The 21803-nt window shown below is 32.9% G+C and overlaps 1 protein-coding gene across 1 annotated transcript; it reads right to left on the bottom strand.

Annotated features, from left to right (window-relative positions):
- Positions 1–2605: 2605 nt before the first annotated feature.
- Positions 2606–11968, bottom strand: LOC147387702 (GDSL esterase/lipase At1g28570-like). The gene is made up of 5 exons (XM_086421046.1): positions 11570–11968; positions 8531–8752; positions 6954–7102; positions 3790–4066; positions 2606–3011 (listed from the first exon to the last, which is right to left on the bottom strand). Exons 1-5 carry the CDS (start codon positions 11871–11873, stop codon positions 2755–2757), a joined length of 1209 nt encoding a protein of 402 aa, XP_086277172.1. The 5' UTR covers positions 11874–11968; the 3' UTR covers positions 2606–2754.
- Positions 11969–21803: the final 9835 nt, after the last annotated feature.

The following is a 21803-nucleotide window of genomic DNA, read 5'->3' as shown; positions in this document are numbered from 1 at the left end:
AGACACATCTACAAGGGTTGGTGAGTAGAAGGCAAATGTCAACTGGTAGTCATAGTGATATCTAGGATTTCTTATGTGATTACTTTTTTATGTTGAAGAACTTTTTGTAGTTGTTGTTTTATCTTTATTTGATGTTTTTGTCTTTATTTATGTCAGATGCTTATGTTTTATTTTTGTAATGAAGATATTTATGTTATGTTTAAATTAATATTGATTGACTTATTATCATTAGATCATGATATTTTGGTTATTTATAAGTTTGAATTTTTATATTTGTATAATATATTTGAAATTAAACAGACTTGATAGATTTATTGTTGCATTTTTGATATCTTTATTATTGGATGACGAGTTGATGGATTCATCGTTAGATAAGGATGTGATAGATTCATCTTTGGATGAAAGTCTTGAAATATTAGCAATTGATATGGTAGTAGCTTAGATTTTACCTCAACACGAATATATTTTAAATAAACAACCCAAGAAAAATTATGATTTTGTTAGGAAAAATTATATAAAATATGTTTTATCAAGAAATAATTATATATGTCATGAATAATTTAGAATGAAGAAACATATTTTTCATAAACTATTATCATTTCTTTACGATGAGGCAAACCTAGAAAGTACGATACGTGTTGTTTTACAAATCTCTTTACTAATATTCCTAATGATAGTAGGAAAAAATCAAAGTATGAGATTGACCGCCAATCGATTTCATAGAGTTTTAGAGGTGATTTTGTGTTTATGTAGCACTCTTATCGTACCTCAATACTCAAATCAGATCCCTCTCAAAATCTAGACTAGTCTAAGATACTGGCCATTTTTTAAGGTATAATATCACATTTTTTTAGTTATTCATACAAATATTTTTTTTAATTCATGCATTATCTTATTTATTATTATTTTAATATGAATGAATGTGTGGAGTGATAGATGATATACATATAGGAACTCGTTTTCGTACAGTTGACCAACTTAGTTTCTTAGGTCGAAAGGGCATAACACAAAATGTGTTGGCTATATGCTTTGTCTACATATTTTTTACATATGTCATGACTAGTTGGGAGGGACAAACAATTACTCAAATATATTGTTAAAAATTATCACTAACCCTAATTCAGGATTTCCACACCCACCAAAAGATTGTATTTTAAGTATCAATCGAGATAATATACTTTATTTACTTAAATATTTTATAATGATTGTAGTTATTCATTTTGATTGTTAGGTAAGTATTATCTAGTTGACTAGGGATGCCCATTGATGGACAACTATTTGGTATCATATAGAGGTATTTGTTATAATTTACAAAGATTTTCGAAAGATGCATGAGAAAAGGGAAAAAAGAAATGTTCAATCATTTACATTTTTCCCTATGTAATGTGATTGAGCGGTGTTTTGAAGGTATGATGGGCAATTTTGCGTTACATACATTGTATTCATTTGATACATAACGAGATATTGTGATTGCCTCTATGAGATTACACAATTATATTCGAAAAACAAGTTTAGCAAATGTGGCATTTGCTAATATGATGAAGATGATTTTGTGGAATAATGATCCACATCTTTAGATTAAAGAAATCCACTTGTGCATTCACATCGCCAAGTAGATAGGGTTATGAAACAAAAAAGATAAGTAATCGTAAAAGCTATGAAAGAGGCCTATGATCGGTATGATATTAATGTATAAGGATGACTTGTCTTAAATTCAATACCTTAATTTAAATGCTATAAAATTTTGAATTGTAATTCATCTAAGATATTTTAAATTTATCTATTTTGATTTTTTATGCATTTGAAATCTTTTATTGTTATTTTGATGACACTTTGTTATTCGTGTGATTGGGAGTTGGTTATTATCACTGTTAGAACCAAATAAAGTAAATGAAGAAAATTTTATAGGTTTCCATCTTAAAAAGTAATAATTGATAATATAAAAAAACATAAACTTGTCATATTTTCTTTACAATATATCTATTTTTATTGTAACCTGGTGGAATTTTTTTTTTTTTAGAATCATACAAGGAGATTTTTATAGGTTGGTGAAGTTGGAGATATTGACAAAGTCGATGTGACTGATAAGCACATAAAGAAAAATGGAAAATAAAAAAATACCAAGGATTTATTTTTTTATACATCAGTAGGATGCAATATATTGCAGTTCATAACAATTTTAATTTTAATAGTAATTCAACAGGTGATAAGTGTAAACATCTAATTTTTAGGGGAGGTGTTGTCAAATTTTTTTAGTATACTTGTGTTTAAATACACATTATATTAATATTTATTGTTAAAATATCAAAAATAATACAATTTGAAGGTATATTATGATACTAAAAGATAAAAATAAATAAATAAAGGTAATATATAGAATACAATGGTATTCTGGTCTTTTTTTTCAAAAGGTAGGAGAAGTCAGTATAGTTTCCAAACACTCTTCCAACACAAAAGTACTTCACAGAGTTGATTCCCAAATGCCTTTTCAGCACAGAAGTACTTCTTTAGTTCCTTCACAGAATACTTTAGCTCCTACTATTTGATTGAGTAGTTCTACTTCTGGTATCCAAACAAGGCCTAAGTGAATGGGAGAGGGTATTTTTAATAGAATTCATTCAAGAATTGATCCTGGTACAATAATATTTTGAATAAATCAATAATTCAATAGTTCTAGATAAACCCTACGTCATACTTATTTTCTTTACTGATGATTGAAACATTCATCAAATAATAATATTTGAAAGTTGATTCTTATTTGGGATCAAATACAATATCCCCTATTGGTGTTAAACAAGAGATGTTGATTGGAGGAATGGAGTAAGATCCATCTAATATACTAGTGGCAATTGTTTTATATGCTGCTTCCGTTAGGTGACGGCCATCCCAGTTGGCAAATGTTGATGGGTCGCCAAAGATTTTTGAATACTCTCTACCACACCCAGCAGATAAGTTGAAATTATATGGACCTTCCCCTCCACAACAAGCTGCAAGTGCTCCCTTTAAAAATCCTGAAACAAAACAAAAGTTGTAAGAATCGACATGCAAATGCCTTTGATTGAGTGTTTAGAGCCCAATCAACCCAATCAAAGACTGTTATTATGTAGTGGGGTCACATGATTTGATAAGAGAATATTGAACAAATAATGTTATCATGATCCATGATGATAGCCGAAAAAATGTTAGGCATTACAATCTTTTAAGACTAATGACAAACTTACTCACTAAAGCTAATGCTCTTGACGTGGCATGTAAATAAAACCATAGATCTTTTTCCTTGTGTATCCCGAAGAAAAAATCAATGGTTTTGTGCACTGCCAGATCGAGAGCATTAGTTTTAGCATCTTAGTATTATTGCGACTCGTCTTTTAAATCCATCATCTAAATCCTACTAACTTTTGGCAATCTTTTTGTAGTGTAACATACCAAAAGTCAATTTCATGGATGATTTTTTGACCTATTTTATTTTTAGTTTTATTTTTTGATAAGCAAGTTTTTAATGAAATCAATAATTAGTTTTTATGACGGGAATTGAACCCCGGTCAAGTGTATCATCATCCATGACTTTAGCAAGCAGAGATTAGTAAATGAGATAACAGAATAAAAAGTTTGGCGTTGTCACCAGATAAGCCTGTTTTAAATGGGATTAATAACTCAGATGATGGGTAAGAAATTCATCTTTTGTTTTAAATCCTTATTGGAAATAATACATAGCATATGTATCACAATCTATTAATTAAATAATATAAAAAAATATATATATATTATAAATGAGGTTGGAGAGCACACCAAATTGACTTGGAGAGCGATAAAAACGCATGGCAGAATTGTAGTAATCAGCGAAAATGATGGTGGTATCAGGATGCAGCTTTCGCAATCTATCCAACTCTTTTTGGAGAAGGTTGTTGTGATACTTGGCAAACTTGTTTAACCACTTCAAGCAACCTGTTTTTGGGTTGTAGAATTCCTTGTTTGGGCTTTTAAACATTGTGAGAAGCATAGAAGAGCATCCAACTGGAACTTCTCCGGGGATGAGGAGCGTCTGGGCCCCTAGCTTGATCAATGTCTTTATTCAAGAAGAACAGGAAGAAAAATAAGTCATCAATGGAGATTATAAGTAATCATGTCTTAATTCTCATATCCAACAACTAACATGTACATGGTGTCATTTTAATGTTGAGTTGTGCTAGAGTTACCTCAACATTGAAATCAATTCTTACTTTGCTGACGTACAGGTACACAAAGATCCATAGATGTTTTTACTCATATCTCGATGAAAAGCATCTCTGGTTCCATACACACATTCACGTCACTGAAGTGAGAATCAATGTCAATCTTCTATCATTTTAGTTCCTTATATTGGTTTTGTGCTGGTTTCATATTCATATTTACAGTCAAAAATAAAATCTTTAGATTGGTAGATTATAAACTTAAACACTAATGCTGGAGTGACATTGGATTTACTGAGATTTTTTACATTTCTGACATGGAGGTGCGCACATAACCATCGATGTGTTTACTCGTATCGTGAGGAAACAATATCTACGATTATGTGCTCACCTCCACGTCAAAAGTGTAAAAACCACAATAAATCCAATGTCACCCCAACACGACTCAAACTTAAAAGGATGTAAAAAAAATTATTAAAAATTGCAATAGTTTCTTCCTTTCTACTTTAAGTATTTTTCATCACTACGTTTTGGAGTGTCCATGCATTATTTGTGAGAAAAGCACTAATGACAGATTGGATGGATCCTTTTGCCATTTTAGTAATCCAAGAGGTATTCCCTTTTATTATGTGTATTATCATATATTAATGTATGTTATTGCTTATTTAGTAAAAAAAAAAATTCTATATTTTAAATTGAGGCACGGAGGCACAATTGTGAAGTTTCAAATGCACCATTGGGATCACTAGGCCCAAATATCCATTATGATGTCTTGGGACATCTTTGTTGTATCTTGGGAGGCGGATTACCATAACACTATTACATTGAGGGGTTATAGCCAATGGCCAAGTGGGGATGATTAACACCTCACATGCTCATGGTTTTCATTGACACAACAGAAGAAGTTCATTTTATTTGTTTGTTTTATTTACCTATACTTTTTGTAAGCTACATGTCATGACTAGTATACCTCAATGGCTATGGCCAATATTGTTTGTTAGTAGTATTCAATGGATTACTGTATATTTCTGTATTAAATATCATTTTGACCATTATTCATGATCTTATTACTGTCATAGTTATTCTGGTTGTTCAATTGTAGTTGGCCTCAATTTTTAACTAATGGTTAATGATTATTGATCTCCTTCTTCTTAAGGCTTTGATGAGGGTTCATGGCTATTGGTGTACTTACAGTCCCAAATTTTGTTAATTGTTTTACACAATAAAAACTGAATTAATTATTATTAGATCAAAATAATGTTGCTAAAATTAAAAAGTGGGTTATAAAATAATGTCATATATTTCGAAGGAGGTGCACTAGTGTTTGAACTAATTTCTCTTTACTGCAAATCTACATTGCCATCGGCTTTCTTAGATCCTAGCACTTTTTTTTATTTCAAATGTCAACCATCAAATCTTTACACATAAATAGACCTTTCTAATCTCAAGCAGATTTTTGATGCAAAGCATAGGCATATGACTGATCATGATTTAAACTAGTGTTTGATCCCATAAAGAAGAGACTTTTTTCTAGGAAATACCCATCATCTGAGCCATACTTTTTCCAACATAATTTCCATTAGAAAAGTGGACCACAATATGGTACAGAGCAATAAATTGTATATAGGCAAATTTACCAAAAAACTCGAATAATTCCCAAAATGGAGCACTTTTGAACTAATTTTCGAAAATGGTAAATTACTGTTTTTGAAAATATTTAATATACCAAAACAGTACAAATAATAATTTTCAGAATTTTAATATCAAAACTACTATTTAAAAAAAAAAAAAAAAAAAAACAAAATGTTTAGTGTCAATGGTATCCTTTTAACACTATACAAAAATAAATTATGATCTTAAAGGGATCTTGTTGACATTGAGTATATTTAAAGTAAAAAAAAAAAGATTTTTTGTCACTGTACAAAATAAATCTTGATCTCATGAAAAAAGTAATTTTTTAAAAAAAATTACTCAATGTCAGTAGGAACATTTTGACATGAGATCAGAATTTTTTTTCTTTTTATACAGTGTCAAAAGTAAGGGTGCAACTTGGTTCAATTTGAGCTCAAATTGGAACCAAACTGACATAAATCGATTCTACTAAATAAGAATCAAAATCAAACCAAATTCCATTGGAACCAAACCAAACTAAAGTTGGTTTGGTTCGACTCGGTTCTATGACTTTTCCAATATTCTATAAAATGCAAGTAACATTTTTTAACGAACAAACAAACATATAATAAACATAAAATTTTATACAATAAATCACTAATCTATCTATAAAAAGTCATTAGTTTATCCATAAAAGATCATTAATCTATGTCTGGACTCCTAAAATAATTCATAATAATTATTATATACATATATATTTTTTTATTTGCAAAAGGTATCAATTCTCGGTTTTTTTTTTTGTTCTATACAAGCTTGATGCGAGACCTGAATCAAATTGATCAGTTCTCCATTTTTGTAATCCAATTCCGAACTGCAACTTATTCCAACTGAACCAAACCACCCCAAAGCTATCTGTTTGGTGTGGTTATCGGTTTGAACAGGGCCAAGTTGCACCCTTAGTCAAAAGGATCCCATTGACATTGAACCTTAAAAAAAAGTTATTTTTAATATTAAAATTCAAAAAATTACTGTGTATACTGTTTTGGTAAAATAAAATGACAACTTGTCATTTTTGGAATATAGTACTCCATTTTGATAAATTCCTCTTGTTTATATATATGGGACAACAACAATTCTATTAATTTCTCAAATTAAATTTGTCTTTGCTCTCACCTGGATTGCCTGGGATGTGGCATTGATGATTAAAGGTACAAGCTTTCGAACGTCTTCATAACTTTCTCCAGCAGCAGAAGGGTAGAAGTAATCATTTCCCCCAAACACTCCCACAACAAATAGAGATCGACTGAAGAAGTCTCTGCAATCTATAATATAGAAACTTATACATGAAAAACTAAGAAAGAAGAGAAAAACGTAAAAGGAAACAAACATTTATGTATCTATCTATCTCAATGTTTTAAAAATTGGACTGATAATCAAATAAAAAATTTGTCAAATGGTTGACCAAGGGTTCGATTGATGTTCAATACGGTTAGACAGGTTTGTATTTATTAAATAATTTTTAATATGTAAAAATTAAAAATAGAAAAAAAAACTTGGACTATTTCCCGAATTGATGAAAAAACAAAAAAGACTTAAAGATTTTCATTACATATTTTATTTTCTTCAAGTCTAAAAAGTTTTCTCCTTCCTTTCTTGAAAAAAAATCCTAATAAAAATGTTTTTTTTATAGTAATAATAACATTTTAGATTTCAAGAATCAATTCATGAGAACTGATGGTTCATATAGTTGAATCACTGAGGTTAATCAAATGTTTATTCAAATCAGTGTTTGGATTGTCAATCTAGTTGGATTTTTAAATCGGTGATCTATGTATGAATATTTATGGATCTCGTTTGACAGTTTGACCAACGTGATTTGTCTTATATGGGTTAAAAGTTTCAGAATGAGCTGATTTTTGGGGATGATGTTCTCTATGATGAGGTGATCAACCTCACTAAAAAATCAGCACATTCCGAAACTTCTAACCCCATAAAAAGTTTTTTTACAAAGAAATAGACATTCTGAGATTCTTCAACTTGTAAATTGGGGTTAGAAGTTTCAGAATTGGTTGGTTTTTTTGTGAATATTGAGTTTGGTGATATAACTTTACTATATTTCATCTTTTACCCCTTTTAACCTACTTTATTGTTTTTCGTCTTTCAACCTTTTAATCCTCCTATCAAGATATAATTGTGTGGGGCCTACTTTATTTCTTTTACATTTCATGTTCTGTAATTTTATTATGCTTCCTCTTTTATCCTTTTAACCTATTTTATTATTTTCTATATTTTATCCTTTTAAGCTGAAAATTTTCAATAATACCCTCCAATTTTATTCTTAATGCCTTATTAAGAAAGCACAATTTTATTTTATAAATATAGATATCTATATTTAATTACTAATTATTTTCTATATAAGGTAGGTTGATAGATGAAGCACACAATCTTGTTCTATACACATTACAAACAATTAAATCATTAAAAATTATTTATATAAACAAAAAATTAAAAAACATCAAAACCAGTTTTCATAAACTCGAATGAGATTTTCAAAGTATCAGGCAAGCCATCTAGGTATCCAAATGAGTCGATGTAAATGGAAATTCGGCCAATTCTCAATGATTTGCTTTCCGGGTTGCCTTGCTCGACATCCATGTTCTAGGAAGAGTTTTAAAATCATGGAATTCATTAATCTTAAATACTTATATGGAAGATAAAAATGAAATCAAAATCAAAAAAATTAAGAGTACCTGATGCTGGGTGGCAAAGAGAAGGCAGAAGTTGTTTGAACCAACCAAGTTGAACGTTCAAAGAGTATATTGCATAGGGATTGTTGACATTTTTGTTTTTAAAGAAACTGTCATCTAAGGCTGTAGCTCCTGCAACAGCAAAATTCACTCCTCGCTTGAAACCTGAGTCGTCGTTGTTGGGTATCAAATATGGATGTAAAAGGGGAACTCCTAGAGCTTGGGCTGTATTCACATCACCACAATTTTTCATTAAAAAAGTGAGGTTTCACCATGAAATTAAAGAGAGATGTATAACAATCTCACTGAATTCAGTAATCCAAGAATTGTTTTCCCTTTTTGGTTGATTGATTGATGTGAACAATGTTTTTAAAAACTGGACTGAAGCGGTGCTCGGACCAATTTTACCAGATTTTGTAACAAAATTGATTCAATCAATTAGTGTGGCTTTTGTAAATGTTGTTTTTCTATGAAAATACATAAATATGCATATTTTTAATAGATATAATCAATCCCACCAAATTGGACCGGATCCAACCAATTTGATAAATTCTAGATCTAATCATCAGTTCGATTTTTAAAACATTTGAGTAAAGCGTCTTAAAAACGCATGAAAGAAAAATATTGGGCAAACACCTATGAAGTCAAAACTTCCATTTCATGTGCATTTTTAAATTAGTAGGGATCCAGAGAACGGTGTCCTGCACCTAACCAAGGTAGGGAGGTAGGTGTCCCCTACCTAACCAAGGTAAGGTGGCACCCCACTTGGAATTTTTGGGGCCAATCAAACTTCTCTTTTGTGTGTAGATTCATCAAGAGATGGACCACATATCCTTACAGTCAATGGGTCTTCAAAAATTCCCCATGGCATAAAAATATTTAGATCATGAAGAATAGGTAATCAGTGTTGAAGGCAGATTTTGTACGTAGGTTGCGGTATTTACGATAACACTTTACCAATTTAGAACATGGTTTCAAAAATAAATTGAATGACTATCGACACAAGTTGAAATTAAATTCATGATTTCTATTGGATGAGTCAAATTCAATTATAAGTCGTGATAATCTGATGGCCCCCTGTGAATTGTGACATACACCCCTTATCATAGAACCGTAAATCATTTGCCTCAGGCTACACAAAAATGATTTATAATTCAGTGTATCCCGAGACAACTGATCTACAATTCTGTGATGGAGGCGTAGAGGGCATAGGTCAGAGGAAGGTGTCAGAAAATCATTATTCTTAAAATATTTAATGGCCTAAACCTTATCTTCGATCTTGGTATAATATCGTTAATTTTCTCTCCAATCTTCTAGCTAAAAGTATGGGGACAAAATTAAATTTGCACATATTTGATTAATTTTTTTGTCCTTTAATTCAATGAAAAAGATATGGATACAATTTTTTTAGAGAGTTACTATTGTCACACCAACTTTTACTAATGCCACACCAATTCTTATATAAATCATCCAATGAATTGCACACTACTGGTGTGGCATTAGTACAAATTGGTGTGGCAATAACAACTCTCTTTTTAAAGGATAAATTACAATATGACTCCTATAGTTTGACATAATTTCATTTTGATCCTCTAACATTTTTATAATTACACTTATGTCCCTTTTCATCCACAGGTTAAAGTTTAGATTGACTGTATGGATATGTGGTCCACATATCCACTTAGTTTTTATTGGATTTTTTTTTTAAATAATAATTAAATGCATTGACCACATATCCACTTAGTTTTTATTGGATTTTTTTTTTAAATAATAATTAAATGCATTTTCTCACAGCTATATCTTTGTTAACTTCACGGCAACCCCTTAGATAAACTATAACGTAGGTAAGTGAAATTATCAAAATGTTAGGATCAAAATGGAATTATGCCAAATTATAGGGGTCAAAGTGTAATTTACCCCTTTTTCTACTTTACACGTCAGTGCAAAATAAATGGGTTGTTTGCACTTTCCAATGGGCCTTTGGAGGAGAAGTTAACTAGTTAAGTGTCTTTTTATACTAATCTCCAAAGAAAATTTTGAATAATCCCTACTGCCTAAACATAAAATCCAACGGTAGATATTTATCTTCCAAATAAGTATCCTTGAGATTTGTGTTGTTTAGATATTTTAAATCCTGAACGCTGGATTTCTTGTTTACTTGGTGGAGATTATATGTCTTCTCATGAGTCATTAATCTGTGTAACTTGTAAGTCAATGTGTTGACTCGACTCAGTGGATGTCCAACATAGAAGCCTTTAACCATCTAAAATATATAAAGAAATGAAAAACAATTTTGTTCCAAGTACCCTCAGATTTGGTTGATCTATTTGATTCCTTGTAAGCTCAACTACTCGAATCGGACATGAAAATAAAAAGGACCACAAATCGGGATTTTTTGGTAAAATTATTTTTGAAATGTTTACTGTAACAGTAATTTCGAGATCTATCGTCCATGAATTGGTACGTAATATTCTGAAATCAGGCTAAAAAGAAAAAATTTGAAGTGACTTGACAATATTTATGGGGCAGATTTACCAAAACATGCACAACTTTTCGCTTATTTACCAAAATGGTACACTATTCAAAATATTTTCGAAAACGGTAATTTTACCGTTTTCGGAATTAATTTTTTTTACCAAAACGGTAAAAACAGTAAAATGTATTTTTTTTTACCGAAAATACCCTTTTTTAGTTTTTGACTTAAATTACAAAAATAAAATTGATTTTGGTAAAAAAAAAATTGTAAATACATATGATTGTTGGATTACCAAAAGAGAGTGAATCTTTTAAGTTGGATTTTCATTTTTTTAAGGTTAAAATTATAAATACATATGTAAAACAAAAAAAGGGTATTTTCGGTATATAAAAAATACATTTTACTGTTTCTACTGTTTTGGTAAAAAAAAATAATTCCGAAAACGGTAAAATTACCATTTTCGGAAATATTTTGAATAGTGTACCGTTTTGATAAATAATTTCAAAAACTCTACCGTTTTGGTAAATTATATATATGGAGGCATGTGTGTATATGTATATACATACCAATGAAATCGATAACCAAACGGCCATCAGAGCATCGACCAGTTGGGTGATGGAAATAAGTCATTCCATAAGGAAATCGGCCTTTGACGGAAGGATTATCACCTTCTAAGTAGAGTAAGTTCCCTGTATCAGAAAACGAATCACCAAAATTGAAGATGGAGGTGTAGCAACACAACACTGGACCAGCAGTGTTAACTAACAATACAAGAAGAAGAAGAAGAAGAAGAAGCTTAAGGAGAGAATACAAGGCCATGGGAAGGGAAGGACACACAGAAGAGAGAATTTGCCCACTCTGGGTTGTCATGATTAAACAAAATATAGTTAGCGTCTTGGGAATAAAATAATATAACGTGAAATACTGAAACGAATGCAGGAGATAAAATATAAGATTTCTTCTGATAATCAAACTAAGCAACCTGTAATCTATCCAAAATAAATAAATAAATAAATATGCAACTTGGAAAAAGCAATCAGATAAAGTACAGCGTGCTTTTTTTTTTTTAATTATTATTTTTATTTTGTGGGTCCAATTTTAGACATATCCTCTAGGTGTCTACATTGACTTCCTACGACACTGCCTTCAAAACACATCAGATTTCTAATCAAACCGTTTAGCAGTCAATGTGTTTTGTTCTCCAATTAAATTATGCCATATAAACACCATGAACATTGAAAAAAAAAAAAATTGCTTAGAGAATCTTAACTCATAGAATTTGAAAGCGAAAGATCACATGAGCCCGTGAGAATTAAATGACATCCCCAATTTGCAAAGTTACCCTCAGTATGATATGCACTAGAGCGTTTGTGGGCATTGTCACAACAAATACTGTGAGCAAAAAAGCACTCAATGGACACCATACCAAATCCCCACTTGTTTTCAAATTGATAACAACCTCTAGACCTCAGTTTTGTGTGAAAGGCAATAGAAAATGACCTAAAAATTTTCATATCCAACCTCTAGCCAAAAGACTCCTAAAGTTTTGTATGCAAAATCTACTAACTTAATCCTCTAGGATACAATATTTACCCTCCTATTCAAATTGGAGACTCTCTCTTCTTCAACTAGCAAAACTCAAGAATAAGTTAGAATTTCTGGGGAAGTTGAAGCTACTCGATCTTTTGATTAAAAATGAATCAACGTATCTAGAAAGAGGACTAGGCCAATATGTTAAAAAGGATTTACTCCAAAGATTGTAGATGAGGGCAATTAGGTCAGTTTCTTATTAATCTCTCTAGAAGATTGAGGTCAAAGGGATATATCATGAGTTAGTCATCCCCTCAAATATTTAGGAAAATTAAGCCGAAGAAGTATGTCTAAATTACGTAGCCTTCCATTCCATGAAGTGGTGGAATAGGTGAACTGATTATATACATGAGGACCGGTTATCTGTCAAATTTGTCAGACCCCTGCATCACTTGTCAAATCGATGAATTTTTAATAGTGTCATCCGACACTGCCTTCCCACGGCTCTGTGTTCAGAGAGAACCATTGAATTTCGTCAAGTGAAATACATTCGTTATCTCTCCAAGAAAAACATTTATGATTGCACACATCAACGCAGTTTTGTAAGAAGTCAATTAAGCATTTTCTTCTATTATTAAAATACATTTAATTATGTATAGATTTTTCTTAAAATATCTTTATTTATTTATGTTAATAAAAGGATAATATTCAAAATACCCATATTTGATTACCATATCAATTTTAATACAAAATCCGACCCAACCTCTTTGGACCACCTTTTCGGTCTTGTATTTAGACAACGGAGCAAACTCTTAGAGAGAGTAGAGTACTATAAGAAAGATCCTATTGAAACAATGACTCTTGGATGATCCTTGAGATCTACGATGATTTAGGATCTGAGTCAACCGACAATGTGTGTTATTTCTTCCTAGGGTCATATTTTCTATTGCAATAATCATGGACTAATTGTCCAAGACAACTTAATTTAATGATTTTGGAAACGTTTTCATTAATTTGGACTGTATAAGCATGTGTCATTAATAAAATTAAGTTGTACTATTCATTCCAGTCAATAGGTTATCATTTTATACTTTTTTTTTCGTCATTGTTTTAATAGCAAGTGATCACCTAACATGATACTTTTGCATTATTCTAATAAAAGATCACATGGTGTAGGTCAGTGCGGAATAATCGATGGAATTATAAACTTGTGGTTCACATGTGTTTAGATCTACTCACCCAGAGTACTTAATATGATGCAAGGCTGATGCTATGATGACTAGCCTTAAGAACTAATCATGAATGACCTTAAAAAGTAGGGTAAATACCTAGATAATTTCTAAAATTTTCGATATTTACCAAAGTATTAATTGATGGAAGAACCTGGCTGAAGTCAGTGCTGTGTTGGCTGGTTGGAAGGATTGCTTTTTGTTATTTGTCTTTCCCTTCTCTCTCTTCTCTTAACAAAGTAGGTTCAAGTCACTCTTTTGACTTGCTACAAGCTAGGCTTTGGGGCTGCAATCAGCCACCTCCTTTGTAGTTGTCAGCTCGTTCTTGATAGATCCGATTGATTTGTTCTAGAATAAAAGAATTCGAACTGACATAATCTAGTGCTTCTTCCCCTGACGATTCATCGGAACCGAAGCAATCAAATGAACATCCATCTACCTCTTCTCTATCTTTGTCTTGGATACCTGGGCTGGTGACACTTCTTCTAATCTATCATTCAATGCAGTGGAATCCCGGAAGTTTAAAGTCTCTACTTGGGGTAGTGGCGAGTGAAGTATCTCATTCGAGTTCTCCATTTTGACTAATGAACCTCTATCGACTAAAAGTTCTTACCTCTAAAACCTGATGATCGTTGTATAAACTTGATGTATATTGCAGATGAACAAATATTTAAAATAAAACTTGGGTAAGTCGAATTCGTTCCACAGGGACAATGAAGATTCAAATACTCATTCGGATTAAAAACCAAAATAGAGTTGTAAAACAGATTGGTTTTTAAAACAAAATAGAATTGTAGCAAAATAGAAAATGGAAATTAGCAATAAAAAAGAGAGATTGAAATTAGTGAAAAAGGGCTTAGAGAGTTCAAGTCTACCATTACAAGTCATCCATAATGTTGAATCGCTCTAATTATGACTCAATCCACGTAGCAAGTCATTGCTCATGGATCAGAAGATGATTCGATGTAACCATTGATTGTAACCCAAGAGTATCCATGAAGATCTCTGACTTAGACAAGATTATCCGACTTATACTTCCATTCATCACAGAGCATGAGTGTTCTTGAACTTATCTAGGTAACACCCATCAAAGCTTAAATTAGAAGTATAAGTTAGATGATCTTATCATAAAGAGATTCACATAATTAACATATAAAACAGAAATAAAGAATTAAAACAGCATTGGTAGGATGAACAAGCTCCGGCATCCTTGATCTCTCTAAGGAGGATCTAACCATTCATAGCAAGGGTCATGATTGCAGCAATAAGGAAATAAAGAAGACAATAGATGGAGAGGAGAATGTAAAATAGAGCTGTAACTTTTGATTCCTTCTTTAAATGGTTTTCCAACGAATTACAATAAGAACTGATGGATGAAATCACTCTTGATGCTCTCACTATAATCAAGAGCTCTCTCAAAAGAAAATTATAGAGAGAAAATGAGAAAATTAAATATCAAGAGAGGGACCCCTTATTTGAAATCAACCCTCTAATTTATAACATTCGTAATCGGGTTATTGGGTCAACTTTTCGGATGATTTGATTCGAAAGAACCATTCAGTTACAACGACCGAACCTTCTAGAACATTTAGTACAAATCTCGAAGCAAGATTCCTTGAGATCACCGCGGAGCACTAGGGTGCCACCGCCGCTTAGTGACGTGGCGGCGGAACGCGGTCATATTTTGTTAGTTGCTCTCTTTTTGCTTGCACATTGTAATGAAACTTGTTACACGATTTGTTGACTTCTAAATGTGCATTAATTACCTGTAATTAGTAAGAATTCTCATTAGCTTCATTAATTTGGAAAATTAATATAATTTGTTATTATTTATAGGAATTAGAATTTAAACGTTGATAATCTTTGTAAATTTACGGTCCCAAAATCGAATTATTGGGACCTTATCAACTGAAGTAGAGTTTGAATAAAGAGTCTAACTGCCTGCTTGAATTGTTATATAGAAGGAGGCTACTCCCTGAAAAGGCCTGCTCGTTTGTCATTGGGGCTTACTTGATTCCTTGTGGATACTTTTAGGAGGGGGGGGGGTTTAAGCTCGTTCAAGAGAAATGACTTCTAAGGGGAGTCTCTCTCTTTCGTTGCTTCTAAAGCAGGCAGCAGGGGAAACGAAGGCAACATCCAGAGAAGTTGATAAGGTGCATCTCACTCCTTCGATTCCTCCATTGTCTGTCTAAAGCAGCTGCAATGCATTCTCGGTAGGCGCTCACCCCCAACATTACCCACTTGTTTTACTGTTGCTGAGTAGTTGTTGGATATCAAACATACCTCTCGAAATGGTAATTTTAATGTGGCTGATTTACCCTTTTTTTGCAATCAGTTTCGCTCCAGCACCCGCTGTTCTAGCTAATTGTCAACCCCTAAACACTCCCTGTTGGGTGCCAGCTAATTCTTTACCCTTTCCTAAAGCATGAGGCACAGGTGTCACAGATTTTTCCTTGGTCACATGGGTTTGTTTGTTGTTCTTATGCCCTTTTCGATTTTTCATCGAAAGGTTTTTTACCCTTTTGTGTCACGGACGAGTCGAGCCCCACCCCGACAGGAATTGAGCAACCCTCTCCTTTGTCGAGTTCGTATTATAATGAAGCCAAGATGGACACGCTTTCCCCTTCTTCACCTTTGCTTTGGTGCAATTCTACTACGAGGCCCTTGACCGAATGTCAGGCAGGATAGTGCAAAAATGATGCTCCAAGATGGATTTTTTTATTTATTAATAACTGAGGCTATCATTGTTCTTCCCACCGAAGTTAATATTAATTTTACTTTTACCTTACTTGTGGGGCAAATAGAGGATCGAACCCAAGAGAAACGGGGAGTAGAGTTAAGCTAAGAGGATAAAATTCGTCTCAATCAAATGGGATTAAAACAGTTTTTTTTTCTTTTCATTGATTTTTGAACTTATCAAAAAAAAATTAAAAGTTGCTGAAAAATGAACCAATGTAAATGAAGCTAAAAGCAACTAAACTTATGAAATTAAAGCACCATTGGAGGTGGATCTACCTAGAACATCTTAATGAGCAACTCTTAGTCTCTAGCCTTTTTATAACTCAATCGTAAAGGCTTGGTGTTAGCTTCTTCGATCGAAAAATTTAGCAAATGAAATCAAATGAGGGAACATAAACAAAGTACAATTCCTTAAATTTCCTACTACTAACTATCTATTTTAAACATATTTTTTCTTGATCTAATCTAAGTATAAAGTATCTATATTAAGAATAAAAAGTGCAAGAAATCTTAAAGAGAACTCATGAGCATTTTAGATAAAAGAAAGGCATGAAACTAGAAACAACAAAAGAACTTATTTTAGATTATTCCATTCTTCAATGAAGGGGAGCTTAGCCTAATGTCATCGCAAGAGAGGCAAAATAAGAGATGGAAGAGTTTTTCTTCATTTCATGGAGAAACTTACAAATTATTCTTCTTCTACTTCTTACAAGACTATTTAGCTAAAAAGAAAATAACTAGAAAATAAAAATACAAAAATATAAGAGAAAATGCTAAGAGCCTTAGATTAAAGGAGTCTTGGATGAGAAATCCAAGAGGGATGGCTTTTCTAGAGATTGAAGCATTATTTATAGAGAAAAATGTGTGCAGAAGAGTCCAAAATTAGCATCCATTTTTCTTTGCACAAAAAGACAAAAGAGGAGAACATGAGTTAAGGATTATGACATTTCAAAGTGGACCCAAATGCTTTTTTCTTAAAATTTTGATTTTCAAATGTTGATTTTCTACACAAGAAACACACATAATTAGATTTATCTAGTAATTGAATTTATTTACGTATAATTAAGTTTAATTAACATGCAACATGATGTTTCGAGGCTTAGCATGATTATTACCTTAATACGGAGAAATAGAGACAAAAATTAAGATAAATGTCCGAGAAACATGCATATAATTTAGTGTTCCGAGACACTAATCAGATAATTGAGGCTATGAAGGGCCCCACCTTGATATATTAGAAAAGGCTAATGTTGAAAAAAATAAACATTCAAATCCTCCAAGAGGATATTATACAACTTCACAGGAGCATTCGAAGAATCAAAAAAATATAAAGTATCATGAAATGCTCCCCTCCTAGCTAACCAATCGGCTACTTTGTTAGATTCTCGCCACGAAAACTCCAACTCAATTAAATTAAAGGCACACATAGCAGATTTGATCTCTTTGACCATATTAATAACTCTTTACGGCATATTCCATTCTTCCTTGATCCCTTAGATTGCAACTAGCGAGTCTGAATTAACAATTACATCTAAGTAACCTCTGATCCTCAAGTGGTTCAATACATGAATAATTGCCTCCATCTTTATAGATATAATATATGTATGCATCGAAGGACCAAATCCAGCAATAAGCAGTTCTCCACTATTATTCCTTGCTATAAAACCAATCCCAGCACCATTATCTGATAACGACCCATCAATGTTCAACTTAACCATGCCCATTGGACGAGGTATCCATCGAACCTCTCTTTTCTCTTTAACAACCAGTGTTCCATTGCAGCCCCATGTATGGACTAACTGAATAATAGTAGAGTTAGGCGTCTTTATCCCTTCAAGCTTTCCACAAACATCAACCATAATCATTTGGCTAATTTGCTACACATTAACTTCCTTTTCCTCAAAAATTCATCTATTCCTCTCACGCCAATTATGATAAATGGTTGAGCAAAACAAAAGGCTCAAAACACTCGAAATATGTGCTTGGATACCAACAAAATTAGATTCCTCATCTATATTGCTCACCATGTGTCTACCTATTCCAGCCCAGTTTAACATTTTTTTCCAACTTTCACTCGAGTATCTACATTTGAAGAAAAGGTGTTCATTGTCCTCCACATCTTTATAGCACAACACACAGCGAGAAACCAACAATAACCCTCTTTTCCCCAGGTTCTCTACTGTTAACAGACTTTTATTTATCACAAGCCTAGCAATAAAGGAATGGCGTGGAATCTTCAGCTTATTCCAAACCACCTTATGCCAATTTGTCTCCATCTCATGTCTCCGAATTGAATCCCAAGCTACTTTAAAGTGAAACTTTCATTCGAAGTTTCCTTCCGTACTATCTTATCTTTTCCATTCGGCCATGGAGGATGATGATTTTCAACTAGATTTGCAATCTCAGTTAATCGAAGCTCATCTCTGACTAGGCCCTCTCATCTATTATTCCCTGCAAAATCAGAAATCAACTCATTAACAGTACTATTCATACGTACCACAGATCCAAGATGGATTTTTGAATCCTCTTTAAAAGGATATCCCTATAGGTCTGAAGAACGAAAGGATTTTTGCCTCTAAGCCAATGAAACAAAAGCAGAAGCTGCGGGTCGTCGTGTAAATCTGCCTCTTCCGCTTCAATGGCTGCTAAGGTAGTTGGCTCAGGTAGGGCAGCTCGGCTTACAGCATTTTCGTGATTTTATCCTTTCCATGACACCTAGAGTAGCTGCCTTCAAACTGGCCTTCTGCTTGAAGACAAGAGTAGTCGCTTTTGTTGGCAACTGGTTCTACTAGTCTTGTCAAGAAGGAGCTCAAAAGTCACAAAGAAGGAAAGCCAGGCTGAAGCCACCTACTACCGGAGTACGAACCAGACAAGGAGGATCTCATCCATATTTGTACTCAAGCTCAAGCCAAGCCAGTTTTTTTGCACTCGCAAGTCGATATTGCTATCATAACACAAATTATTCATGCAGTCGATGCTCCATCGAGCTATAACAACCTCATGTTGGGAAGTCTATGTCTAATCCAAGTGGTATATTTAGCTACTGACATGAAAAAGTATGACTTCCCTTATACGTTTCGCTTATAGAATAGAATGCAAGCAAGGTAGCTTACTTATTCTCCTAGTAATGTGTGTTGGCAACAAGGAAGGAAACATTTGGGAAGAAACTAATCACTTCTGGCAAAGCTTCTAGAAGACCGACCACTACATAGAGATATCCAAGTAACAGTCATGAGCAATAGCGAAGCCTAGAAAGGCATTGAAGTACGTCGGGTTGTTACTGTTATGGTCATATCTTACTTTGTCGGTTGGTTGATTATCGAAATCACCTTTGGAGGAAAAAAAAAGCCTTCAGGTCCCAACCCACAAACGAAAAATAATTTCTATCACTCTGTCTGTACCCCCACTCTATGTGAGTATGTGCTAGCCAAGTTAGACGATGCTGGTCTAAAAGCAATAAACCAGCCTATTCCAATCATAAGAATACCAATTACAATATCAGTCAAAGGGAGATCCATCTACCCCAAATAGTAAAGGTAATCGCTTGCTAAATCGACTGACTCTATTGCATATCCTTGCTTGAATCGTAGCTAATGGCTAGACTGAATTGCTCGATTGGATTGGCTTGGCTTGCCGATGAAACTAAATCGACTGAGGAAACTAGATCAGATGCTAAATCTGGACTCGAAGTTTCTTTCTTACTTATTTTAGGCACTTCTTGATATTGAAATTGAGATAACCCAATACTAATTTAACTGTTGAAACTAACTCACCAATGAAGAAACATAAATAATAAAAAATAACGAAAGACATTGAATCGACTCTTAGCTAATCAAAGTTTGCTCAACCTCCTCTGTATTCCATTCGAATGAAGAAATAAGGTTTCAGTTTCATTCTTACCATTATCCTTCTAAGATAGGATAGTTCATAGTGCTCATTCTTTGAGAATAAGATGCGATATATGTTATGGATGAATTATGGGCAATGGTACAAAAAGAGTTCTTATAGCCTCTCGGGGAAGTCCAACCTAACATGCATAACGCTCTTGCTAAACCAGAGGGGGCACCTACCCTTCCTTCACCATAACCACTCGCCTAGGAACGTGAGCAACCTTCAAAAATCTCTACCAAAAGGAGAAAAGTTGGGTGGCGTCTTGTTTAAAGACCATAGGGGAGAGGAATTGCTAAATATTTCTTGTTAAGAAGGAACCTTTGGCTTTAATGCAACAATGGTTACATCACGGATATGAATTGTTCAAATTATTTATTGTTTGTTCTATTTGTTTCATCGAATACTCTATACTAATGTTATTGTACTCCTAAGAAATTCCTTTACCTGTCTTAACCGCAAGTGCATTCACTATTCGATTCCTTTCATTTCCTTTTTTTTTTTTTTTCTGTATGTCGCTCCGCAAACAAAATGGGTTGCGGTGATGTTAGAATTTGCACTTATTTGTATTTATTTAGTGATCAATCACCTCCACTGGTCTAGTTTAAGTCTAAGTGCTTGGCAAAGCCATAAGAGGTTCATAAGCATAAGCGTAGGTATAGGACAAAAGGACAGTGCTTTTCAGTTTTTGCTGCTGAAGCTAAGAAAGAAAGAGCTCTTCGAAGTGTGAGAAACAAATGTTGTAAATGAGATGGCCCATAATGCCAATCAATGATTGCCTTTCAAGCAAGTGGTGAGGGACAATAACCAATGCTCGGGGATGATGCTGATGCCAGACCAACTTATTCATCCGATGATCAAAAGAGATTCTCAGAAAACCAAGACCTCAGAGAGTCCCCTTTTGGATGTATTACCAAAAAGTTATATTTTTTGTACGTGACCAAAATGTCCTCAGCTACTTAAGTAGCTAGTGATGGTACAACCTAGGCTCAAAAGTCAGATTTTGTTTACAAGCTTCTTCTTTTTTCCATCTCTTTTCACTGTATCATCTTTTTCCTTCTTCCTTCTTTATTCTTCCGTCTTCCTTCTTCCTTTATCCTTCTCCTTTCATCCTTCATCCCCTGTTTTTAATGTCCAAAAAGAAAAACTAATTTTGATTTTCAACTCCTTCACTCTTCAAATTTGTCTTCCTTTACAAGATTTTGACGAAGGGATTAAAGATGATGAGATTTTTATTTTTATTTTTTTAATTTTCATCCATCCAAGAAAGTAAAGTAAAACTTTATTTCATCCATCCATTAAAATATTTAGTTTGAAAAAATCTTCCTTTCATACAATCTATGATTTTATTTCAAATACATTTTCAATGCCAACTTCATTTAAAGCATAAAGAAATATTTATTTATATAGTGTT

The sequence above is a fragment of the Akebia trifoliata genome, chromosome 13 (assembly GCF_017979445.1).
Source record: "Akebia trifoliata isolate Shusen 1 chromosome 13, ASM1797944v1, whole genome shotgun sequence".
NCBI classification, from domain to species: domain Eukaryota; kingdom Viridiplantae; phylum Streptophyta; class Magnoliopsida; order Ranunculales; family Lardizabalaceae; genus Akebia; species Akebia trifoliata.
Note: the sequence above shows the minus strand (reverse complement) of the source record. Positions and strands in the feature narration are given on the sequence as shown.

Coding starts and splice junctions, on each gene's coding strand:
- LOC147387702 (XM_086421046.1), bottom strand. CDS start 11,873: ATGACAACCCAGAGTGGGCAAATTCTCTCTTCTGTGTGTCCTTCCCTT. Junction 8,753..11,569: donor TTTGGTTATCGATTTCATTG/GTATGTATATAC, acceptor ATGTGAATACAG/CCCAAGCTCTAGGAGTTCCC. Junction 3,012..3,789: donor TCGCTCTCCAAGTCAATTTG/GTGTGCTCTCCA, acceptor GTTTTGTTTCAG/GATTTTTAAAGGGAGCACTT.